The sequence below is a fragment of the Mustelus asterias genome, chromosome 3 (assembly GCF_964213995.1).
Source record: "Mustelus asterias chromosome 3, sMusAst1.hap1.1, whole genome shotgun sequence".
NCBI classification, from domain to species: domain Eukaryota; kingdom Metazoa; phylum Chordata; class Chondrichthyes; order Carcharhiniformes; family Triakidae; genus Mustelus; species Mustelus asterias.
The window spans coordinates 56,454,379-56,481,372 of NC_135803.1; the positions used below are offsets into that span (position 1 = coordinate 56,454,379).

Sequence of the window (26,994 nt, forward strand, 5' to 3'; positions counted from 1 at the left end):
CTTGAAGAATTCAAACAGAAAGGGAGGCATTCTTCCATTTTACCCACGGTGGGTTTGATGGCAGTTGGGAGTGAAGAATCTAACAGGAGCCAAAAGTTGGAAATCCACCAGCATAAAATCACATAGCAATTCTCCCGATGGTGGGTTAATGGCAGGTCGTTCTTCCCGCTGGCCGGTGGAGTGAACATCACTTAATCTCATGAATGCTCATTGAAACAGCTGTCCACTAGCATTACATCAGTCCTTTCAATCTTGCGTCACACCAGTGTGGAATTAAGTCAGTCTAAAACCCGATTGCTAAAGAGTGGTATGCACAAGGCGAGTCCAGTCCCAGGTTCTACCAGGGGTGGAGTGCGAGGTGAGGCTGGGACGCTGGGATGGGTGGCCTGACAAAGACAAGGGGGCAATGCTGAAGGAGTGCTGTACAAGTTGCCAAGGATGGGGGAAGGGCGGGGGGGGGGGGATGTTAGGGTGAGGGCTCATGATCTGACGCTGCAAGAAAAGCTCATAAACAAGGGGGTGAAAGGGATACCACATCATTTACTGATAGGGGACGCACAATGACAGCTGATGCAGTGGATAGAGGTGGGCATGGGCATCTCACAGATGCTGGGCTCTAGGGAGCGGTGGTTGAATCGAGGAAAACATTTCTTCTCGAGGCTGCTAGCCTTTTCATTCTTAGTGGTTGACATCCTGCAAAGTCTGGTGAAGACAGCTGGGCTGGAGACTGTTGTGAGTTTGCTGGGCTGATATTTAAAAATGGCACTAGGACCTCTGAACCTGCCAGCTGATGGCGGGTGGACGAATCAACTGCTGGCCTGCTAGGTGACTCGGAGGGGAATTTGCATAATTAATAAGGTTCCAAGCACAGAATCTGGAGCAGGACCCATTATTCTGGCCAGCGGGAAAGGCACCGTCGGAGATGCCCACACCACATTTAGACTCACATTGGGCAGAATTCTCCCATTTTATCAAGAAGGAAATGGATTTGGGAGCTAACAACACTTACACAGACTCTGGAGAACAAGGGAAATTGGAGATGGGGCATTAATTTGTATGGATCAAGGAATTAAGAGTTGTTTCTTTTTGAGAAGTGTGGTGATGATGGCAGATTTGAAAGGGAAGGGACTGAAAACTTTTAAGATCAGCTAATACAGGAGCCAGGAAGGGAAGTTAGCTGGCCAGCAGATTAATGGAATTAGTGAGGAGGGGGCAGAAAGTGGTTTTTATCGACAAAATGGGCTGAGGATGGCCTGAGTGGAGATAGGGGGGAAACTAGAGAAAGATGAAAATTCATGATGAGACAATTGTTCATTGAACTACCTACCAATTTTGATGATTTTTTGTTCTTTCCCAAACCTACGCACGGAGGCAATGTACAGATCTCGATTTTTGTCAATGATGGCAATTTTTCTTTCACTGGGTGAACCAAATTGATCCAGTGCAACTTCCATCACTTCTATCTGTAACAACCAGTACAGGTTACCAGATATAATAATAAACTGAACGCTCACAGTTATTCAAATACATTGGCATTTGTGAGCGGAATGCTTTGTTCTGTTAATGTGTAATTAATAATATATATGATGCAGTAAGCTCATTACCAAAATATGCCTCAGATTCATGCATATTGATCATGCACATTCTGCAACATGCAAAATCCCAGTGTTTAGCTAGCGTGAAAATGGAAGAGTTGCACATCTGTTTTTGGGCTCGCTTTTACATCCAATCTTGTACATATATTGCATGAAAAAATGCGGTAGACCATTTCTAGCTCCTACAGGCAGTGGGAGTGGCTTAATTCACCAGCCAGCAGCAGAAGGAGCAAACCTCTGTGTCTGCACCTCCGCAATAGCAGAGGTCTGACAGAGAGAGACAGAAAGCTGTCAGGCCTCTGCTGTTGGAGTCAGCCAAACCCTCTCTCTCCACCCCCCCCTCCCCCCCACTGCAATCATAGGGGCCCGTAGCCGATCACGAGCCCCACGCCGCCCGGAAATATAGCCCGTGCCACCCAGACTGATCACACTCGCCACCCCCCACTGATCTGATGCAGAGCATCAGTGCAGTGTGATGACTGAGCAGTTTTATTTTGGTAGTGATGTTTGACCCGGCTTTCTCACCCCAGTGATTGGATTGGAGCTGCAGAGTGGCAGTAGGCGCCCCACCCCACCCCCACCACCACCGATCAGAGCTGCGCCGCAGCAGAGTGGCAGCCGGGCCCCATCCCTCCCTGATCAGGCTGCCCTGGCCTGGCCCCGTGCCCCCAGGCCTCGCCACCCCCAGACCCCGCCCCTTTAGGTCACACCCCCGGTGCAGTGCTAAGGTGCCCTGGTGGGCATTGCCTGGGTGCCAGGCTGGTACTACCCAAGGGGTTGTACCCTTGCCCTCAGCTTCCCGGGGGCGGCCTTAATGGCCTCCGGTTCTACCATCGAGAGCAACACAACTGTTCCCCGTTCATGGGGAACAGGTGTTTTCCTCGCGAGAGAGAACCACTCCCGGCAAAGGCATAATGGCAAGTGGACCTGGATGACTGAACGGTGAGCTTGCTAACAACATGTAAATCAACATTTTGATAAATTTAAATAGTTCATTCAGCCTCTTGCTGGAAATGGGCGAGAGGCTGATCTCGTCGGAAATCCGGTTCCGGTAGGATCACCAATATCAAGAAATTGGGCGCGATCCTTATTTCTCAGCTCTTGTGCCATTTTACTGGCTTGCTCCGCCCACAGTAAAATTCCGCCCTGTATACTGGGTGAATGAAAATCTAGAGGTGGCATGGAGGGTATGAGAGGCCATTGGGTTGGATGAAGGAACACAGGTTGACATGGAGGCCAGGAGGAACCATTAAGGTGGGTGAAGGGGCATGGGTTGATGTGGGGGAAAAGGTAAGACCATCTGACGTTATCTGTAATAAGATTCCTGCAGACTATAGTTCAGAATGATTCTGAGGAGCTTAGAGCTACAAGTTATCCAGAAGCTACCTTGACTCCACCAAAATTGATTGGGGACCTGGAGATGCCTAACCCCCTAATGGAGCCAGCCAAGTCAGGAGTGAATGAGCTCACACTCCTTCCCTGCATTGAAAAAGTTGGGGGCACAGGAATGGGTACACTGGGATTAGGCAAATGAATCTTGGAATTGGTCCCACCCGCCATTGCTAAGGTCCACAGAGTCTCCCCGACTCCATGAATATCCAGTCCCTTATCATTTTTCAAAGAGCAGCAGAGACGTCCTAGCAAATATTCCTTTGACAAACATCACTACCAAAATAAAACTGCTCTGTCGTCACACTGCTCTTTGTTGGATCAGACCAAATGCAAATTGGCTGCCTTGTGTGCCTACATAGATGGCTAGGGAGAGAAATCATGGGCCCTGGTGGTTCTCCTCTTTCCAGGCCCATTATTGTCTACATAACGATAGACAGTGCACTGTTCAATAGTTACTTGTGAAATGCTTTGGAACAATGGGCCAGATTTTGCGGCTCCCTCCAGCTGTTTACCGGCAGTGGAGACGGGTCGCCGTTGGCCGCCAGCATGATCTTCCGGTCCAATTGATGCCTGCAGAGTTTTGCGTGACTTGCCCATCCCTCTGCCTGACAACTTGATGTGGGTGGGACTGGAAGATCTTGTTGGCAGGAAGGGCCAGAAAATCATGTACAATGTTTTGGAGAGACTTGATAAGACACTAAATAAACATAAGCCATTCTTTACTAATTTCACTCGAACCAATAATGAGTGTTGGTTATTCCTAAAAACTGGAGTAGCTTCCATTATGTTGGCTAATACTAATTACTCCAACTGTATCTTTTTACTGCATTATTCCCAGAGCTACTTAAAATTTTGAGGTTCTGTAACAAAGAATTTTACCTCGTCCCTCACTTCTCTTGCTGGTTCTTTTTTGACTCTACTGCTTCTATTTCCTTCAAGATTTCAGTATCTTAGGAACAAATCCGAACTGTATGGGACTAATTCTTTCTTATTAAACCATGTGACATCCAACATGCATATCATTAAACTACAATTTATATCTTATTTATAAATATCTGACTGGTATGTACTAATGCTCCCTTGGCTAATGCACAACTTGACTGATTTTCTAAAATATGTGTAAGTGGATTCAATCTTATCCAAAATTTACCATTTACCCAGAATAAGAGAAAACTTTATGCAGGATAATAAGGGTCTGGTAGTCAAGAATTTCTGTTAATGTAAGAGCGAGCATCAGTGAAATCATGACATTAAACTATAACCCCTTTGTCTTTCTCTTGGACTCTTGTGAGCTGTTTTATAAGAATTGTCTTAAATTAATTCCTTTTTATAAATTAATTGATAGTGTGCCTGGAGGCTCTAATGTCCAATATAACACACACCAAACACATATTTAATGCTGGAAGTGTGCCACGTGCGTGCCATATTAGTAAAGACTCCGGTATAGGTGTCCAGAACTCATGCCAAAAACGGCGCAAGACTCTTTGCATGAACAACTAGGAAAACTAATAGCTATTTGAGACTTTCTTCCCAAATTTTAAAATTATTTGTGATGTTTGTGCATATTTTGGAATGTGCTTCACTCTTTGAAGTTTCTGCAGCACGAAGAGATGCCCCGATATACCCCCAGAGAATGCACCAGTGAGGCCTTGCAACTTATCAGGGCAAGCTTTCTAAACCACATGAAAATCACACCAAGTCCAAATTGAGCGTAAGAGCGCACTGTTAAGAAATGTTAGCTTGAATAACAAAAAAAGTCAAATAAAGTACAATATCCTAAACAAAGAGAACAGGAAAAGAGATGATGCAAAGTGTTGTATATGCTGCTTTAGATGTTGATAGAAAGAATGTGGAGTTGATACGTGTAAGCTTTGTGGAAAACAACAAGCAGGTTTATTCAGAGTGTTTACTGTGCAAGGGCTGGATCTCGACTAAGGCAAAGCCGGCAAAATATCCAATGATGTCGTGAAGTGATCATGTGATGGCACTCAAAGTGCAACCACACATCTCAAATGTAACATCCCTTTTCCTTTACTTCTAATGTCCAGAACAACAAATAACTATAGTATTTATACAGTCATCAAAATGTTCAGCATGTGGCAGGCAATGCATTATTACACTGTAACAATACAATCAATAGAAAGGACAATCTGGTGCGCATTGATTTCTCACTGGTTGCCTACACACTTCAGCGATTTGGTTGCTCTTGACCTTAGTGGATGCCTCTACCCCAAAAGGCGTAACAGCCTCTTGCACAGAACGAAGACTAGTAGCAGCAAAGGATTCTTTAGCAATCTCAGTTTCTGCTGATTGATCCGTAGTCGTAGATGCTGTATTTATTTTATTCATCTGTGGGACATGGGCATCCTTGGCTGGTCAGCATTTATTGCTCATCCCTAGTTGTCCTTGAGAAGGTGGTGGGTTGACCCACAATGCCATTAGGGAGGGAATTCCAGGATTTTGACCCAGCGACTGTGAAGGAACGGCGATATATTTCCAAGTCAGGATGATGAGTGGCTTGGAGGGGAACTTGCAGGTGGTGGTATTCCTATTTATCTGCTGCCCTTGTCCTTCTAGATGGAAGTGGTCATGGGTTTGGAAGATGCTGTCTAAGGATCTTTGGTGAATTGCTGCAGCGCATCTTGTAGATAGTACACACTGCTGCTACTGAGCATCGGTGGTGAAGGGATTGAATTGTTTGCAGATGTGGTTCCAATCAAGCGGGCTGCTTTGTCCTGGATGGTGTCAAGCTTCTTAAGTGTTGTTAGAGCTGCACCCATCCAGGCAAGTGGGGAGTATTCCATCACACTCCTGACTTGTGCCTTGTAGATGGTGGATAGGCTCTGACGAGTCAGGAGGTGAGTTACTCGCCGCAGCATTTCTAGCCTCTGACCTGGTCTTGTAGCCACTGTGTTTATGCGGTGAGTCCAGTTGAGTTTCTGGTCAATGGTAACTCCAAAGATGTTGACAGTGGGGGATTCAGTGATGGTTACACCATTGAATGTCGAGGGGCGTTGGTAAGACTGTCACTTCTTGGTGATGATGATTGCCTGGCATTTGTGTGGCGTGAATGTTACTTGCCACTTGTCAGTCCAAGACTGGACATTGTCCAGATCTCCTTGCATTTGAACTTGGACTGCTTCAGTATTTTAGGAGTCATGGATGGTGCTGAACATTGTGCAATCATCAGCGAACATCCCCACTTCTGACCTTATGATGGAGGGAAGGTCATTGATGAGCAGCTGAAGATTGCTGGGCCTAGGACATTACCCTGAGGGACTCATGCAGAGATGTCCTGGAGCTGCTACAACCACAAATATCTTCCTATGAACAAAGAACAGTGCAGCACAGGAAACAGGCCCTTCAGCCCTCCAAGCCTGTGCCGCTCCTTGGTCCAACTAGACCAATCGTTTGTATCCCTCCATTCCCAGGCTGCTCATGTGACTATCCAGTTAAGTCTTAAACAATGTCAGCGTGCCTGCCTCCACCACCCTACTTGGCAGCGCATTCCAGGCCCCCACCACCCTCTGTGTAAAAAACGTCCCTCTGATATCTGAGTTATACTTCGCCCCTCTCAGCTTGAGCCCGTGACCCCTCGTGATCGTCACCTCCGACCTGGGAAAAAGCTTCCCACTGTTCACCCTATCTATACCCTTCATAATCTTGTACACCTCTATTAGATCTCCCCTCATTCTCCGTCTTTCCAAGGAGAACAACCCCAGTCTACCCAATCTCTCCTCATAGCTAAGACCCTCCATACCAGGCAACATCCTGGTAAACCTTCTCTGCACTCTCTCTAATGCCTCCACGTCCTTCTGGTAGTGCGGCGACCAGAACTGGACGCAGTACTCCAAATGTGGCCTAACCAGCGTTCTATACAGCTGCATCATCAGACTCCAGCTTTTATACTCTATACCCCGTACTATAAAGGCAAGCATACCATATGCCTTCTTCACCACCTTCTCCACCTGTGTTGCCACCTTCAAGGATTTGTGGACTTGCACACCTAGGTCCCTCTGTGTTTCTATACTCCTGATGACTCTGCCATTTATTGTATAACTCCTCCCTACATTATTTCTTCCAAAATGCATCACTTCGCATTTATCCAGATTAAACTCCATCTGCCACCTCTCCGCCCAATTTTCCAGCCTATTTATATCCTGCTGTATTGCCCGACAATGCTCTTCGCTATCCGCAAGTCCAGCCATCTTCGTGTCATCCGCAAACTTGCTGATTACACCAGTTACACCTTCTTCCAAATCATTTATATATATCACAAATAGCAGAGGTCCCAGTACAGAGCCCTGCGGAACGCCACTGGTCACAGACCTCCAGCCGGAAAAAGACCCTTCGACCACTACCCTCTGTCTCCTATGGCCAAGCCAGTTCTCCACCCATCTAGCCACTTTTCCTTGTATCCCATGAGCCTTAACCTTCTTAACCAACCTGCCATGTGGGACTTTGTCAAATGCCTTACTGAAATCCATATAGACGACATCCACAGCCCTTCCTTCATCAACCGTTTTTGTCACTTCCTCAAAAAACTCCACCAAATTTGTAAGGCACGACCTCCCTCTTACAAAACCATGCTGTCTGTCACTAATGAGATTGTTCCGTTCTAAATGCACATACATCCTGTCTCTAAGAATCCTCTCCAACAACTTCCCTACCACGGATGTCAAGCTCACCGGCCTATAATTTCCTGGGTTATCCCTGCTACCCTTCTTAAACAACGGGACCACATTCGCTATCCTCCAATCCTCAGGGACCTCACCCGTGTCCAAAGAAGCGACAAAGATTTCCGTCAGAGGCCCAGCAATTTCATCTCTCGTCTCCCTGAGCAGTCAAGGATAGATGCCATCAGGCCCTGGGGCTTTGTCAGTTTTAATGTTCCCTAAAAAACCTAACACTTCCTCTCTTGTAATGGAGATTTTCTCTAACGGGTCAACACCTCCCTCCGAGACACTCCCGGTTAACATGCCCCTCTCCTTCGTGAATACCGACGCAAAGTAGTCATTTAGGATCTCCCCTATTCCCTTGGGTTCTAAGCATAATTCCCCTCCTTTGTCCCTGAGAGGTCCGATTTTCTCCCTGACAACTCTTTTGTTCCTAACATATGAACAGAATGCCTTAGGATTCTCCTTAATCCTGCCTGCCAAGAACATCTCGTGACCTCTTTTTGCTCTTCTAACTCCCCGTTTGAGTTCTTTCCTACTCTCTCTGTATTCCTCCAGAGCTCCATCTGTTTTCAGTTGCCTGGACTTAACGTACGCCTCCCTTTTCATTTTAATCAGATCCTCAATTTCCCTGGTTATCCACGGCTCTCGAATCCTACCTTTCCTATCTTTCCTTTTTACAGGCACATGCCTATCCTGCAGCCTTATCAATAGTTCCTTAAAAGACTCCCACATGCCAGACGCGGACTTACCCTCGAACATCCTCTCCCAATCAACATCCACCAATTCCTGCCTAATCCGGCTATAGTCAGCCTTCCCCCAATTTAGCACCCTGCCCGTAGGACAGCACTCATCCTTGTCCATTACTATCCTAAAGTTAACAGAGTTGTGGTCACTATTTGCCACATGTTCCCCTACCGAAACTTTGACGACCTGACCGGGCTCATTTCCCAGAACTAGGTCCAGTATAGCCCCTCTCTAGTCGGGCTATCTACATACTGTTCCAAAGAACCTTCCAGTACGCATTTTACAAATTCCTCCCCGTCCGGACCCCCAGCTCTAAGCACTTTCCAGTCTGTGCCAGGGAAATTAAAGTCCCCCACTACAACAACCCTATTTTTTCTGCACCTATCCAGAATCTCCTGACATATCCTTTCCTCCACTTCCCGTGGGCTGTTGGGTGGTCTGTAGTACACCCCCAGCATAGTGACTGCACCCTTCCTGTTTCTGAGTTCCACCCACAGCGACTCAGTACATGACCACTCTAAGTTGTCTACCCTCTGCACCGCGGTAATATGCTCCTTAACTAATATCGCTACTCCCCCACCTTTTTTAGCCCCTCCTCTGTCTCGCCTAAAACACTTATACCCCGGAATATTCAGCTGCGAGTCCTGTCCTTCTTTTAACCAAGTTTCTGTCACCGCAACCACATCCAAATTCCGCATAAGCATTAAGGCCCTAAGTTCGTCCGTTTTACCCGTTACGCTCCTCGCATTGAAGCAGATGCACTCCAGACCTCCAGGCCCAGTCAGGTCCTCCTCCTCCAGAGTGCTCCTCTTCTTAGCTAGCCTTGCCCTGGCCCCCAGCTCAACCCCAGCCTCAGTATTTACTGACCTCCTGTTTTGTTCCCCACCCCCCTGCCACACTAGTTTAAATCCTGCCGAAACACTCCAGCAAAACTCCCAGCCAGGATATTTGCTCCCTTCCAGTTGAGGTGTAACCCATCCTTTCTGTACAGTTGCCATCTTGACTTGAAGATTTCCCAGTTATCTATGAATTTAAAACCCTCCCTCTTGCACCAGTCCTTTAGCCACGCGTTCAACTGTAGAATCTCCCTGTTCCGAGCCTCACTTGCACTAGACACCGGGAGCAGTCCAGAGATTGCTATCCTGGAGGTCTTACTTTTTAGCCTAGCACCCAACTCCCTGAATTTCTCTCGTATGACCCCCCTGCTCTTCCTACCTACATCATTTTCACCAATGTGTACAATCACATCCGTTTGACTACCTTCCTTTTTAAATATGCTTCCTACCCTCTCGGAGACATCCAGTACCCAGTGGATCCAGAGGAAATCATTTCCGCTCCATCTGACGAAGGAGCAGCGCTCCGAAAGCTAATGGCATTTGCTACCAAATAAACCTGTTGGACTTTAACCTGTTGTTAAAACTCTTACTGTGTTTACCCCAGTCCAACGCCGGCATCTCCACATCATTACCCATAGAAGACAGAGGGTAGTAGTGGAGGGGTCTTTTTCTGATTGGAGGTCTGTGACTAGTGGAGTTCCGCAGGGCTCTGTACTGGGACCTCTGCTGTTTGTGATATATATATATATATAAATGATTTGGAAGAAGATGTAGCTGGTCTGATTGGTAAGTTTGCGGATGACACAAAGATTGCTGGAGTTGTGGACAGTGATGAACACTGTCAGAGAATACAGCAGGATATAGATAGGCTGGAAAATTGGGCGGAGAAATGGCAGATGGAATTTAATCCAGATAAATGCGAAGTGATGCATTTTGGTAGATCTAATGCAGGGGGGAGCCATACAATAAATGGCAGAACCATCAGGAGTATAGACACACAGAGGGATCTGGGTGTGGAAGTCCACAGATCCTTAAAGGTGGCAGCACAGGTGGAAAAGGTGGTGAAGAAGGCATATGGCATGCTTGGCTTTATTGGACGGGGCATAGAGTATAAAAGTTGGCATATGATGTTATAGTTATATAGAACGTTGGTTAGGCCACATTTGGAATACTGCGTCCAGTTCTGGTCGCCACACTACCAGAAGGACGTGGAGGCTTTGGAGAGAGTGCCGAAAAGGTTTACCAGGATGTTGCCTGGTATGGAGGGTATTGGCTATGAGGTGAGATTGAGTAAACTAGGGTTGTTCTCCCTGGAAAGACGGAGGTTGAGGGGCGACCTAATAGAAGTTTATAAAATTATGAAGGGCATAGATAGGGTGAACAGTTGGAAGCTTTTTCCCAGGTCAGAAATGACAAACACAAGGGGTCACGAGTTCAAGGTAAGGGGGGCAACGTTCAATACAGATATGCGGGGGACGTATTTTACATAGAGGGTGGTGGGGGCCTGGAATGCACTACCAAGCAAGGTGGTTGAGGCAGACACGCTAGGATCATTTAAGACTTATCTAGATAGGCACATGAACAGACTGGGAATAGAGGGATACAAACGGATGGTCTAGTTAGGAACACATGATCGGTGCAGGCTTGGAGGGCCGAAGGATCTGTTCCTGTGCTGTATTGTTCTTTATTCAGTACTATAGCCGGAATGTTATCAGGGCCCATTGCCTTTGCAGTATCCAGTGACTCCAACCGTTTCTTGATATCACGTGGAGTGAATCGAATTGGCTGGAGACTGGCATCTGAGATGTTGAGGACCACTGGAGGATGCCGAGATGGATCATCCGCTCGGCACTTCTGGCTGAAGCTTGCTGCAAATACTTCAGCCTTTTCTTTTGCACTGATGTGCTGGGCAACTCCATCATTGAGGATGGGGACTTTTGTGGAGCCTCCTCCTCCAGTGAGTTGTTTAATTGTCCACCACCATTCTCGACTGGTTGTGGAAGGACTGCAGAGCTTAGATCTGATCCGTTCGTTGTGGGATCGCTGAGCTCTGTCTATCACTTCCTGTTCTGTAATATTGTATCCAATATTATGGATAGCGGTTCATCCTGAAGTAGTTCTGGCATACGCGGTACTGGTGCATTTGATGCGTGTAGCTAACGATCACTAGTTCATCTTCAGTTTGTACTGTACTGGAGACAGGGCCAGGTTGAGCCAATACAGTTGCAGGAACCCACTTTTTGTACCACTCTATAGCTGCATGCCAGAACTTGCTTTCCTTGTCAAAACAAGCAACTTTTAGAATGACCTTCTCTTCTTAAAATTTGCGAATGCTGATTGCGTTCTACTATCTCGGACTATCTTCTATGGTAAGAGTAGATCAAAGGTAGTTCTCAGCCTCCTCTTTAGTAGCAAAACTGGGGAACTCTGAATGGTCCTGTGTGTGGTGCTGTGATTCTTCACCAAGGAACTGTTTAGATGGTGATTTAATGAACCCTTGACCTGTGGCTGATTTTCCCCCGACCCTCGAAAATGTTGAGTTCACGCTTCCAATGGTAAGTGTGGCTTCAATTTTTTTCCTTTTCTTTAAATCTGTACTCGTCACCAGTTTTATTTCATCTTGTGGGAAATTTTGCTTTAGATGTTGTTAAGAAGAATCTGAAGATGATAGTATAGGTTTTGTGGAAAACAGCAAGAAGTTTATGAAGAGCAGTTCGTTATTTAGGGCTGGATCTCAACTAAGGCAAAACCTGCAAAATACCTGATGACATAATGGGGTGATCTTGCGTTTGCACTCTTAAAGTGGCCATGCAAAAACACAACAACAACTCAAGTATGTAACAGAAAGAGCAGACATTTTCAAACTTATTTTTATTTAACCACTAGAGCGCAGCAGATAAGCTATCTTGTCTGTAACAGATCGAGTTACTCACTTCTCACAAATAAAATAACTTGTCCTATTGTCGAACTCTTAGCATGAGGCTGAAAATGTGTAAAAGGTTAGTCTTTGCCAATCCTCAGATATGTGGGCCTCAAAGGTCTTTAAAAAACTGGCCTTCAGATTTGATCTCCAGCCAAAGGTACATCTTTCCAATGTTGGGTGCACCTTGAAAATGCTAAATTAAAAATTAATGATGACTAACTTGCAACATTTTCTCTATCTACTTCTGTCCTTTGTTTAAACAGTGAGTGCTGATGACAAGCAGAAGTAGTCTGCTGGAGTCACTGAGTTCGCAGTGCGAGCAGTTGAACTACCAATAGAATAGATAAACCCATTAGCCCAGAATGGTTTAGTATTGTGTCATTTCAGTCTTTAATTTGTGAATTCAGCTCACACAGATGAGGTTGTGTTCTCATGCCAATTCTCCTGCTAATGCTACCAACCACTGTTTAAATTAAATGTATGCTTTAAAGATGAAATTGGGTGGAAGAAAATAAGACCAACTTTTTTAAAATTCCTTTAATTTTACAAAATAAATACTGACAGTGAAACTCTCCCCTCTTTAAATTCATGAGACAATTTTATATCACTTTTTTCATTGAATTAGAGAACAATGATTTAATGTGGATACAGATTATCTATAAACAGAGTAATTTTCTTTCTTGCCAATTTAGCCAGCACCAGTACTACTTTGAAGGTATTGATGCTTGAAGTGGCATTGGTTCCAGCGGTTCTCTGGTGCTTGCCGATGTGGTTGGGTGTGAGCCATGGCAGTGAGTAACGACACATTTTAAAATATTAGAACCGTACTTGACACCCCAGCAGATGCATTTTGCAATGGAAATCAGGAGATGTCTATCTAGTGAAGCCTTGATTGATTTCCCCTCCCTAACTAAGAAGTACTTTAGCCAACTATACATATTGCTGTTCTGCTAAACTAATTACTACAGCCACTACACTATAGGGTAAGCAGAATAATTTTATTTTTGGTTTAGGCTCAGATTTACGTGTTCACTTTAGTAGGCTTAAAGTTAATCGTAGGATATTAAGTCTATTCCTGACACTTAGAACATAGAACATAGAACATAGAAAGCCACAGCACAAACAGGCCCTTCGGCCCACAGGTTGCGCCGATCACATCCCCACCTCTAGGCCTATCTATAGCCCTCAATCCCATTAAATCCCATGTACTCATCCAGAAGTCTCTTAAAAGACCCCAACGAGTTTGCCTCCACCACCACCGACGTCAGCCGATTCCACTCACCCACCACCCTCTGAGTGAAAAACTTACCCCTGACATCTCCTCTGTACCTACCCCCCAGCACCTTAAACCTGTGTCCTCTCGTAGCAACCATTTCAGCCCTTGGAAATAGCCTCTGAGAGTCTACCCTATCCAGACCTCTCAACATCTTGTAAACCTCTATCAGGTCACCTCTCATCCTTCGTCTCTCCAGGGAGAAGAGACCAAGCTCCCTCAACCTATCCTCATAAGGCATGCCCCCCAATCCAGGCAACATCCTTGTAAATCTCCTCTGCACCCTTTCAATGGCTTCAACATCTTTCCTGTAATGAGGTGACCAGAACTGCGCGCAGTACTCCAAGTGGGGTCTAACCAGGGTCCTATAAAGCTGCAGCATTATCTCCCGACTCCTAAACTCAATCCCTCGATTAATGAAGGCCAGTACGCCGTACGCCTTCTTGACCGCATCCTCCACCTGCGAGGCCGATTTAAGAGTCCTATGGACCCGGACCCCAAGGTCCTTCTGATCCTCTACACTGCTAAGAATGGTACCCTTCATATTATATTGCTGCTTCATCCCATTGGATCTGCCAAAATGGATCACCACACACTTATCCGGGTTGAAGTCCATCTGCCACTTCTCCGCCCAGTCTTGCATTCTATCTATGTCTCGCTGCAACTTCTGACATCCCTCCAAACTATCCACAACACCACCTACCTTGGTGTCGTCAGCAAACTTACCAACCCATCCCTCCACTTCCTCATCCAGGTCATTTATGAAAATGACAAACAGCAAGGGTCCCAGAACTTGTGCATCTTTCTTACTGCAGTGTGATTTTCAGTGTCACAGCGCATGAATTGAATGCAAAGAACAATAACCAGTCCAGGGGAACAGATACTTTCCTGAACCTGTCAGCAATCGAAAGTGTAGTACTTTCACCTGGGATCATTTGATCAAATGTTCCCTAATAGTCAAGCAGTACAAATCCACTCCATTAGCATCAATCCAAGAACACCTGTAATATCCTTAAACAAATGTATTGGGCTTGATCGAAAGCTTTGGTTTACAACTGCTGCTGTTACGTTTTTGGTTTTTGATGGTTATTTGCATGCACTATCCAGTAATAACTGTTTGCTATTTCTGAGACCGTCACCTCACTTTTTGTAGAGCATTTTAATGGGGGAAAATCAGATAGCAATGGCTTCCATGTGATCTTGCAGCCTGATAAACTGTCCTACACTGTTAATGTCCTGACAATGACAAAGAAATTCATGCCATATATTCATTGCATAAACTTTGGAATGATAACAGAAAGAGAGATTGAAATCCTTATTTAAGAAATGAATAGGTCTACATGAAATGTTTCCAGCTCGGGTGAAATGAATGGAATATTCCTATTTGAGAATTCAAATTGTTTAGGATAACTTGTTTTCTTTTCAACCAGTCTACTTGCATAGTAATGTGTCTTGAAAAATCAATTGCATCAATTGATTTTATCTCGGGGCAATTTTCTGATCTTGCTGCACCTGCTGCATATTACACCAATCCTGGAAAATCGCACGTGGGTCTGAAAATCTGTTCCGTGCCTAGCGCCAAATGGTTTGCAATGACCCTGGCTCCTTTCTACTAGCGCAAACGTGCCCAGAAAGAGCACAAGGTGGATTAGCATGAAATTGATTTCATTTGAAAGTCATTTCAATATCATTAACGAGTTCGGCACGCGATTGTTCCCCCCCTCCCAGAATGTTTCCACCTCTCCGGTGCAAGGTCACACCAGTGCGAATCAGTACTGGCCTCCACCAGCGAAGGCCAGGCGCGATGGCCATGCCAGGGGGATTGGAGGCCACCGAAGCTCCTGGGTGGTCAGGAGCATGGCTGGGCAGTGTGCACCTGGAACATTGGCAATGCCTGCCAGACACCCTGGCAGTGCCAGTTGGGCACCAAATATGCCAGGGCAGTGCCAGGGAGGTGTAGCTTTGACAGGAGGCTATGATGGAGCGGGGGGGGAGGGGGAGGTTATATGCAGGAGGAATCATACGGGGTGGGGGAGGGGGTCATGCAGGGGTGGATCAAGAAGGGGAGTGCATGTCGCAGGTAATGCAGGGGACCCATCGGGTGGGCTCCGATGCCGTCGATCCATGTTGGGGAGTGGGTGGGGAACATGGTGCCGATGGACTGAGAGCACACCAAGCAAAGTACCATACAAACTCATCCACACATTACCACTCATGCAAGTTCTTTGATATAATTGCTAAGAAAGATATGTACTGGAATAGAATCCCTGCTTTCCACAAAATAAAATATATTTCCTTCTGAATATTATTTTCCATTAGTTTGCATCTCCCATTGTAGATATATATTGCAATGTTACTTTGCTGTATACAACAATACTATTTTGCTCTTCACTAACCTATTGCCTCTTGCTTTGAGGGTCAGAATATTAGAATGCAAAACATCCCATACAAAGCCAATGTTAAGTGAACAAAATAGAACAACATACTGAATTAAAGTCCAAGTGATCCATTTCTATTCATTACAACAAAATACCTTGTGAACAAGAGGCTTTCCATCACCGAGGGGTTTTCCAGACAGTGCATCAATAAGATAAATTACTGAAACAAGAACACAAAATATATGGTGATGAAATTCATGAATATGCTTGCAAGATGTTTACAGGATACAAAATGGCACAGACCTTCCCTTTTGTTCTTCCTCATCCCTTCTTCCCTTTCACTTGCTCTTTCCATCTGTTCTGAAGAGTAGTCCTTGAACTAAAATGTGAACTCTGTTTCTCTTTCCACAGATACTGCTATACCTGAGATTTTCCAGCATTTTCTGTTTTCATTACGTAATGTAATACTTAAATAACTTCATTTATGAAAAAGATTTCATGACACGCAAAACAAATTAATGATATGAAACCCATGACAAGGCCAGTGAGTCATTGAAATCTCAATTTGTTTTGGTGAGACCAAAGATTTTGCTGGTGTGAAGGGCTGGAAAATTCCAGCCTACATTTTATGTCCATCTAAAGAAATAGAAAATATTCTTCCAGTAAGTTGCTCTCATAAACTACAAAAGAGTTAAAGTTGGATACAAGCGTGAAACGATATATTGTAAATATTTCAAAGAATTGTTTCTGTGGTCTTGCTATTTACCTTCTCCAAAGTGTTTATTCGTAATGGAGGATTATGGGGAAATACAAGATCTTTATGTAAAGATGCTGAAAATAGGATTTTTCCGTTATACGTATGCATACTTTTTTTCTAAAGATCGTAAGGCTCCTTATAACTAGGTCAAATGGTCATGATTAGAGGAATATTGCAGCATTTACTTACAATCCTAATCCAATCTGAACTTACGAAGAACTTTATTTGGGTATCCCAGACACCAACCTAAATCAAGGGGTGAGCTGATAGCCATCCTTCCAACAGCAAGAGATGACGGGAATGCAGCCTCAGAACTTAGGTGAGGGCAGATGAAATCATCTCCTGCATTTCTTTTGATGGCTAAACAAGCCAATTCTGGAAAGGCAAAGTCTGCCACAAATATCATGTTGCCTCGTGCAAGAGGTGTGGTATTACCTCTGCTGATGCCTTGCTCCTAGGCTGGCACCTGCTTTGAAGCTTCTGAAACCACATGAATCAGATTGAAGCCTCAATAAATTATATAAATCAAAGTTCAATGACAGACATAGGATACCACTGGCAATTTTGAGATAAAGGTCTCCAGAGTCTGAACAATGCACATGACAGCAATTTGTACTCATTTCCACTGGAAGCTTCTCAAACAATGGCCTAGGTAATACTTCTTTTTTCACACACAAAAACAGAAAATGCTGGAAAATCTCAGCAGGTCTGACAACATCTGTGGAGAGAGATTAGAGCCAACATTTCAAGTCTGAATGACCCTTCATCAGAGCCGAAGAAGGGTCATTCAGACTCAAAACTGTTTTCATTTTAGATTCTAGCATCCACAGTAATTTGCTAATATATTTTTTTGATGTGTCAGTTAAAATCAACTCAGCAATATTCCCTGACCCCAAAGAGATTTTCATGAACTCTTATCGTGAACATTAATAAATGACATGCAATTACCCCCTACCTTCAGCCAGAGATAATTCCAAAGAAAAAGTGGGAAAGCTTGATCTTGGTTTCAGATGAAGGTCGGCACAACAACGTGGGCCAAAGGGCCTGTTCTGTGCTGTAATGTTCTATGTTCTATGTTCATTCCACCTCAGGGGAAACATTCCACCATAGGGGTGGCACGGTGGCAAGTACTGCTGCCTCACAACGCTCGATTCCCTGCTGCCCAGGACCCTCTATGTCTCCTGACTCTGAGCTTGGGGCAGAGATTTGAAAAACATATGTAGAACTTACCTGCATACTTACCTAGGATAAGTTACACAACTTAATAGCTGGTTTAACTCTGTGGTTAGCCAGTGTAACTGAACCAAGTATCAATATTTTGCATGTACATGTGTTACATAAAATGACTGATGCTATACAATGTATTATGTTTGTGCTAAACAATAGTGAGATGCTTTTACACATTTCTTTACCAAAATAATAGCTTTTCCACTATACCTTTATCATCAGCTTTATCTCTCACTGCAATTATATCATTGCTGACTGAGACAGTCAGGGAGCTCAGTATGTCAGTTCTCATCCCTGGGAACTTTGGAGAAGAAATGAGGCGACCTTCATACGAATACAAATAAATTCCTGCTCCATCAAGCAGAAGAAAGTGTCTGAATAAACAAATAAATATTATCAGTAAAGAGGTTAATGAAAACTACTGCAAGCATCTGAAATGTTTAAACATTAAATATAAAACAATCTTCATTTTATACTGTTAGAGTGGGTTTAGGATAACCTGGGATTAAAAAGACTAATAGATCAGAATAGATTAATTTAGAGTGAATATAATATAAAAGTACCTGGAGTTACAAAGGTACTGTTTGCATAGAAACACATATAACTACTGCTAGAGGATTTAAACATATATTTTGAAAACATATTCTGTATTAAAAGCATACATCTTGGCCATTACATATTGTTCTAAGCATGATGGGATATAGCTAAGTAAGAAGAACCACATTCTTTGAAAACAATACAGCTATTGAGAGAAGCAAAAGAACCCTTTTAGCAGTGTGGGTCTCAAACAGTCCAAACTATTCCAGACAAGGAGAATGAAGAGCAATACAACTTCCCGGTAAAGCGTTGCTAGGAGACGGGGGGAAAGAATTTTATTTACGTATTCCCATGTCATCAGACAGTAGAGTGTTATTAGTCAAGGTAAACGATCTATTCTAATAATGATTGGCTCCCATCCGGCAGGATGAACAGAGAGGGTGGGTAAATGATTTTTGAAAATCGTATAATTGCAATACCAAAAACAATGCAATTTAGAGTAATTTGGGCTGTCTGAAATTGCTCTCCAAGTGTGGACCAGGCCTGGGCAATAAAGTGCGTTTTCAACCAGAATTACTGTCTCTGTGAGTCCTTTGTACTTGGTCTCCCAAAAAGCTCCATTTTCTTATCTTTGAACTCGATGTAACAAATAAAGTTACAGACATTTTGGACATATTGAAATGTAACAGGCTCGATTAACCCGAATCGGCTCTAAGTGCCCACGCCAGCGGGAAAACCAAAGTGTTTCCTGCTGGTGCTGGCAGTGCCTGTCAGGTAGAGTTCATGCATTAATGCATCTCAGGAAACTTGCCGGCAATAGGGATGGCCTTTTTACAGGGCACCCCGATCTCCATGTTCTCAGAGAGGCGCCCCTCCCCCCGAAAACAGAAATGGTGAATCCTCCCCCGCTGACAAGGGGAGCACTACCAACCCCTCGGCAAAGAGGGGCACTCATCCCCCTACCACTGAAATAACGGGTCAACCCACCCCTCCCTCTACCCCTCTGAGAGCTTCCCTCAAGCCCCCCTCAGACGACAGGCAGCTGCAGCCAACTTCAAAGCAGCTAAGTATTTTTCAGTTTCTCTGTTGTATAACATTGTGGTTAGATACAATGGGGGTACTTGAGATGCATTCGACCATGAGGGGAAAGGTAAATAAACACAGCTGACTGCATGCCGAGTAAAACCATTAAGCTGTCAATCAAAGGAGAGTTAAAAGGAATTGAATGGAAACAAAGGTTTTCAGAGGGTTTGAAGATATTTCAAAGGCTCTTAGTTTTCTATGAAGGCTCAGAAACTTGAAATAAATCCTGTGTTAAAACAATGGGACTAATTGAAAATCTGTGGAGTAGGGAATTTTCCCCCCCTAAGTGACTGATATCTTTCAGTCAGAGGACTTGAAAGCGATCTTCTCACACCTGCAACTTCCTAGAGAGAGAAAGGAGAAATCTTTCTGCAAACAGAGTGCTGCGATGGTTTGGAGGCCATCCAGGGGGCAGGAGATTAAGGTGACCAGGAAACTTCAAAGGTTTTAGAGGATAGAGGCAATAATGAATATCTTACCCCAGAATGGTGTCTGAATTCACAATCTTGAAATTGAACACCTTCCCTGGGGCCAGAAGGGGCAGTCCTGGCATGACACCCCCTTCCCAGGGGATAGTGTCGAGGTCAACCCCTTGCTTCCAACACCAGCTCACCCAAACCCCAGGACCATTGGGGACCTCCTCTGCAGCCTAGCAGCGACAGAAGGGCACATGGGCACGGGACCTAATTCCATGACTCTCCTTGGGGTCCAACAAGCCAGGTTCTCGCCGGCTATTACCAGCACCAATGCCTGCCTGGTGCAGTTCCCGCTAGGGATGCAGGTGCATAGTGGGAGGCTGCTGAATGGGCTATCCAGCCCACTAATGGCATTTAAACAACGGTGAGCAGGCGGGAACCCAATTGGGGCTAGCAGGGTGGGCCAGGTGAATCCCAAATGTATTCATGCTCGGTGGTAATCCCGTCTAATGCCCCATTCAGCAGGTAATCGGGATTCCTGCCAGCGATGAATGGGGCCGTTAAATCCTCCCCAACATCTAAGTGATTTTATTCAGTCAAACTGTGAATTAATACTCGGTAAGCAGAATACTGTACGTGCTAGAAATCGGAAATATAAATGAAAATGTTGGAAACACTCAGTAGGTTATGGCATCATCTGAAGAAAGAAACAAAAGTTAATGTTAAAGGTCTGTGACCTTTCAATAAACCTTGAAGGTCACGGCCCTGAAATATTAATTCAGTTTATCCCCACAGATGCTCCAATAATCTGCTGAGTATTCTGAGCATTTTCTATTTTTATTATCATCAATTAGTACCAATTTGTTGTACAGTTACAATACTACATGGTTCACTTTTTAAAAATGTGCTATTAATTCCACCCATCTGTAAGCTACTTTCTTTTGATGTTTTCTGTGCCATGCACCAATTCCTGTCCAATGTATTTTTAAATCACAAATTAAACGTTTGCAGATAATGTACAGTTCCCCACTTTAGGAGCCAGTATTAGAAATTTCTTAAAGCAATTTCGATAATACTTAACACATGCTAAAGAAATACAAAATAGCTGATCAATGCTTCAGTAATTGATTGAATGATAATAGTTACATTTTTCCATATTTTGAACAAATTTTAATTTGTAATTTTACGTAATTGAGTGAATCCAAATTACAGATAAAACTCCCTTTTGTGTATGTGGAACTACTATTTACATTAAATATCCATAGATTAATGCTAATCTCTTACCTCTCAGCCTGTAGAATTAAACTAACAGTACCTTCTTTTAGGTCAAATACCAGTGGGGTATTCCAATTCTTAGTACTGAAATAAACAGAGAATGTATACTACATAAATTCATGGATATACAAAATTGAGATTAGGAAAGAAATCAGAGAGTGTAACACATCATATATTACACTCAGTTAAGATTATGCTTACTTTAAAAGAGTTGGCTTAACATGTTTTTTCAAGAGGAACAGAGCCAAAAATAACTCAGATTTTATATTGACACATCTTCTCTGCATTATTATCATGTAATAAAACCACTGAGATTTAAATGTATCATAGGAGAACTGTAATTGATAAGATACCCAAAAGTAGTTTACCAAAGGATGATGCATATTTTTAAAGAAAAGATTTTACTAACCTATACACATAACACTGCAGTGAGGTTGCAACTACCAAATGTCCATGGGACAATGAGGCTTTTATCACCCGATCTCGGAATTCTAAGACATCTAGTGCATCATTCAATACATTTCGTACCTGTTACAAAACACAATCAAAAATTAACTACTTGAAAGCATACTTCAGATTTTGTATTTACTAGATATTATCATCTAGCACGTGTCTCCAATAAGTAAAGACTATTTCCAATATGCTTAAGTTTGACAGAGCAGCCACGATCTATTTGAAACAGCTAACTGGCCTAGCCTTGTTCCTGTAAATTCATCTTTAGTTTCACGTCTCCAAAAATATCAAAATCAAATTAGAAATCAGAATGACTTACAAATGGCACTCAAAATGATAACATAACGAGATTAAAACATACTTGGAAGTGGCCTGTGATAGAATAGAGGCAGCAGTCAATTTCAGCTAAATTAAGCACATGATTAATATGTAACTGGTCAACTTATTTTTTATTTGATTCTAAAATAGCATTTATAGTTTTGCCCGGTAACCTGCAATACAGCACTTTATTTTTATAAGGTTGAGTGCTAACAGATTCACTGGTGAATTTAGCACAGCCACACAAGAAATATATTTACTTTTTGTTGACTTTATGCATGAATTTAAATTGCCTACAGCGTAGACACTCTAGTGACCATTTTTGTCAGATGTGGCCAGCAAATCACTGAAAAATAATGGATTTATGTCTGAACGGTAAGTATTAACTTTAAAAATATTTCAATTTAAATTCATATCTATCCCATTGAGAACTCCATAAGATGTTTTTTTTCAGTGGGTCTTTCTTAACAAACTACTCCAGTGAAAACAATTACACAGCTTATCCACAAACATCAGTGCTCAGCTACATTTCTAACCAGCTTCTTTATTTATGTAGCAGCCAGAATTGCTGGACAGTTTACTTTCAGGTGAGTATGAGTGATACCCAGCCATTCCTTGGACAATATGTAATGGAACCGACAAGGGAGCAAGCTATCCTAGATCTGGTCTTGTGTAATGAGACGGGAATAATTAATGATCTTACAGTTAGGGATTCTCTTGGAAGAGGCGATCACAGTATGGTTGAATTTAAAATACAGATGGAGCGTGAGAAGGTAAAATCCAATACCAGTGTCTTGCGCTTAAACAAAGGAGACTACAAAGGGAACAGGAAGGAGTTGGCTAAGGTAGACTGGGAGCAAAAACTTTATGGTGGGACAATTGAGGAACAGTGGAGGACTTTCAAAGTGAACTTTCACAGTGCTCAGCAAAAGTATATACCAGCGATAAGGACGGACTGTAGAAAAAGAGATAATCAGCCATGGATATCTAAGGAAATAAAGGAGGGTATCAAATTGAAAGGAAATGCATACAAAGTGGCAAATATTAGTGGGAACCTAGAGGATTGGGAAATCTTTAAAGGTCAGCAGAAAACCATGAAAAAAGCTATAAAGAAAAGTAAGATGGATTATGAGAGTAAACTAGCTCAGAATATAAAAACTGATAGCAAAAGTTTCTACAAATACATAAAATGAAAAAGAGTGGCTAAAGTAAACATTGGTCCTTTAGAGGATGAGAAACGGGATGTAATAACTGGAAATGAGAAAATGGCTGAGGCATTGAACAGGTATTTTGTGTCGGTCTTCACAGTGGAAGACACAAATAACATGCCAAAAATTGATGACAGGAAGGCTACGGCAGGTGAGAACCTAGAAACTATCATTATCACGAAAGAGGTAGTGTTGGGCAAGTTAATGGGGCTAAAGGTAGACAAGTCTCCTGGTCCTGATGGAATGCATCCCAGGGTACTGAAAGAGATGGCAGCAGAAATAGCAAATGCACGAGTAGTAATTTACCAAAATTCGCTGGACTCTGGGGTGGTTCCCACAGATTGGAAAACAGCAAATGTGACGCCACTGTTTAAAAAAGGAGATAGACAAAAGGCAGGTAACTATAGGCCGGTTAGTTTAACTTCTGTAGTAGGGAAAATGCTTGAATCTATCATCAAGGAAGAAATAGCGAGACATCTGGATATAAATTGTCCCATTGGTAGATGCAGCATTGGTTCATGTTTGACTAATTTGGTGGAATTCTTTGAGAACATTACATGTGCAGTGGACAATGGGGAACCTGTGGATGTGGTGTATCTGGATTTCCAAAAGGCATTTGACAAGGTGCCGCACCAAAGACTACTACATAAGATAAAGGTTCACGGTGTTACGGATAATGTATTAGCATGGATAGAGGATTGGTTAACTAACAGAAAGCAAAGAGAGTGGGGGTAAATGGGTGTTTTTCTGGTTGGCAATCAGTGATTAGTGGTGTGCCTCAGGGATCAGTGTTGGGACCGCAATTGTTTACGATTTACACAGATGATTTGGAGTTGGGGACCAAGTGTAGTGTGTTAAAATTCGGAGATGACACTAAGATGGGTGGCAGAGCAAAGTGTGCAGAGGACGCTGAAAGTCTGCAAGGGGATATAGATAGTCTAAGTGAGTGGGGCGAGGGTCTGGCAGATGGAGTACAATGTTGGTAAACATGAGGTCATCCATTTTGATAGGAATAACGGCAAAATGGACTATTATTTAAATGGTAAAAAATTGCAGCATGCTGCTGTGCAGAGGGACCTGGGTGTCCTTGTGCATGAATCTCAAGGAGTTGGTTTGCAGGTGCAGCAGGTAATTAAGAAGGCAAATGGAATTTTGTCCTTCATTGCTAGATGGATGGAGTTTAAAAACAGCGAGGTTATGTTGCAGCTGTATAAGGTGCTGGTGAGGCCACAGTTGGAGTACTTTGTGCAGTTTGGTCTCCTTACTTGAGAAAGGATATACTGACACTGGAGGGGGTGCAGAGGAGATTCACTAGGTTGATTCCAGAGTTGAGAGGGTTGCCTTATGAAAACAGACTGAGTAGACTGGGGCTATACTCATTGGAATTCAGAAGAATGAGGGGAGATCTTACAGAAACATATAAGATTATGAAGGGAATAGATAAGATAGAAGCAGGGAACTTGTTTCTACTGGCGGATGAAACTAGAACTAGGGGCATAGCCTCAAAATAAGGGGAAGCAGATTTAGTTCTGAGTTGAGGAGGAACTTCTTCACACAAAGGGTTATGAATCTATGAGATTCCCTGCCCACTGAAGCAGTTGAGGCTACCTCATTGAATGTTTTTAAGGCAAGGATAGATACATTTTTGAACAGTAAAGGAATTAAGGGTTATGGTGAGCGGGCGGGTAAGTGGAGCTGAGTCCACAAAAAGATCAGCCATGATCTTATTTAATGGCGGAGCAGGCTTGAAGGGCCGGATGGCCTACTCCTGCTCCTCGTTCTTATGTTCTGGAACTTTTAATTATTTTTGAATCCAGGGAGAGAATCCTTGTTAAAGCAGACATGTATGCCTGATAGTGTTTCAATTCAAAATACCCCAAGCACCATGTATTGACTATTGTCAATTTCTTTACACATTTCATAGAATCACAGCTGACAGACAAAAGTACACAAAATTCACAGCACAAAAAAAGGACATTGCCCCAACTGGTCTATGTTTTTTTAAAAATTAATACGTGGGACATGGGCATCGCTGGCTGGCCAGCATTTATTGTCCATCCCTAGTTGTCCTTACTGAGTGACTTGCTAAGCCATTTCAGAGGGCAATTGAGAGCCAACCACATTCCTGTGGCTCTGGAGTCACATTTAGGCCAGACCAGGTGAGGACGGCAGATTTCCTTCCCTAAAGGACATTAGTGAAACAGAAGGGTTTTTCTGACATTTGACAATGGTTTCATGGTCATCAGTAGATTCTCAATTCCATTTTTTAATTGAACTCAAATTCCACCATTTGCCGTGGTGGGATTCAAACCCGCGTCCCCAGAACATTAGCTGAGTTCCTGGATTAATGGTCTAGTGATAATACCACTAGGCCATCGCCTCCCCAGTAATGCTAGTATTTATGCTCCACACAAGCCTCCCTCTAATTTACTGCTACTAATGTATGTCAAACTAACTGCCGTAGTACCTCTGCTCTGCAGAAATAACAATTAAGGATTGAAAGCTCGGCCTTGCATACAGCACAGGAGGAAGCCAGTCATGCCAGTCCTTGTAGTCGTTCGTTGGTGGAGTTATCTAATTGTAGCCACCCTCAAAGCTTTTCCCAGAGGCCTGTAATTTTGTTCTTTTTAAGTATTCTCTTTTGAATGTTTCTACTGACATTTAAATTAATTGGTTCTAACATTCCACAAGGAATATTGAATATCAATGTGCACTTCTCAGCATCAGTAAACACATAAATTTATCTGAAGTAAACAATAATGGGGAATTATTCTACTTTCAAGCATCTTTTGGTGTTAACCACTAGAAAGAGTCTTTACACAGCAATGGAAAAAAATGTTCACTTCAGCAACATTTCAAAGTGACTGTTTGCACAATTCCTTAAAATACCTTTTTCTTTGTGTTTTATTTTATTCCTGAATGTAAAGATGATTATATATAGAAAGGCAAAATAATATTTGTACAATTGTAAAATAGCTCTTCAAGAATTATCCAGTAATATGGTCCATGCCAGAATTAAAAATTCAGAAAACTGTGGTCACAATGTCCACACATTTAATTTGGCCTTTTAAAATCTGAAGTTTTTGAAGTACAATTGTTTTTCCTGCAATGCTTACAAGAGGACAAGACTTGAATAAGCATTAGTACACATCTCTGAAAATCAAAAATTCTCTTTTATTATCTCGTTCCACATGGATTACTTTTTTATATGCACTATACCTGCATAGATCTCCGTTTAGTCAACGTGATTTCAAAGTTCTTCCATTCCCAACGCTGTTCTATAATATGGGCAAAGATCACATGGCCATTTCCACAAGCTCCAGCTATTTGAGTGCCATCAACAGACCAAGCAATGTTGAACACACTTCCTGTGTTTGGCTTTTCAAGTGCATAAGACCACTGTAACAATAAAATTGAAAGCATCTGAGCACATTACATTTCATTTATAATATTTCAGGACAAATCAATTCTTTGGGTATCTAATTTATACTTTATTTACAAAAAGATAACACATTTAAATGTGTTGGGTAATATTTGTTCCACCCAAGTGTGATATAATTACCATATCAAACAAGACAAGGCTCAGCTCTCTCCCCATGATCTTTAACAATACTACCATCACCAAATTCCCAACATCAACATCTTGGAGGTCACCATGGCCTACAGGCTTAACTGGACCAATCATATCGAAATTGTGGCTATAAGGGCATGGTAAAACCTTGGCACTGAGCAATGGATGGTTCTACTCCTGACACTTCATAGGCTTTCTACCACATACAAAGCTGAAATAAGGAGTGCATGAAATACTCCCTACTTGTCTGCATGCTTGCAGCCCCAAGCAAAACAGCAACTAAATAGTGGGGCAAGGGATCAAATGAGGGAAGTTGTGGTAAATTTAAA

General features: G+C 43.0%; 1 protein-coding gene across 8 annotated transcripts in view; it reads right to left on the minus strand.

The window, feature by feature from the left end:
* ift80 (intraflagellar transport 80 homolog (Chlamydomonas)) overlaps positions 1-26,994 on the minus strand; it is a 253,918-nt gene that overhangs the window by 36,034 nt on the left and 190,890 nt on the right. For all 8 annotated transcript variants that reach the window (XM_078209021.1, XM_078209026.1, XM_078209020.1 and 5 more), the window contains 6 exons: positions 26,314-26,493; positions 21,525-21,643; positions 21,125-21,199; positions 18,015-18,178; positions 15,976-16,040; positions 1,328-1,463 (listed from right to left, as the gene is read on the minus strand). In XM_078209021.1, coding sequence (XP_078065147.1) covers positions 1,328-1,463; positions 15,976-16,040; positions 18,015-18,178; positions 21,125-21,199; positions 21,525-21,643; positions 26,314-26,493 — 739 coding nt within the window. The remainder of the gene's footprint in view (positions 1-1,327; positions 1,464-15,975; positions 16,041-18,014; positions 18,179-21,124; positions 21,200-21,524; positions 21,644-26,313; positions 26,494-26,994) is intronic.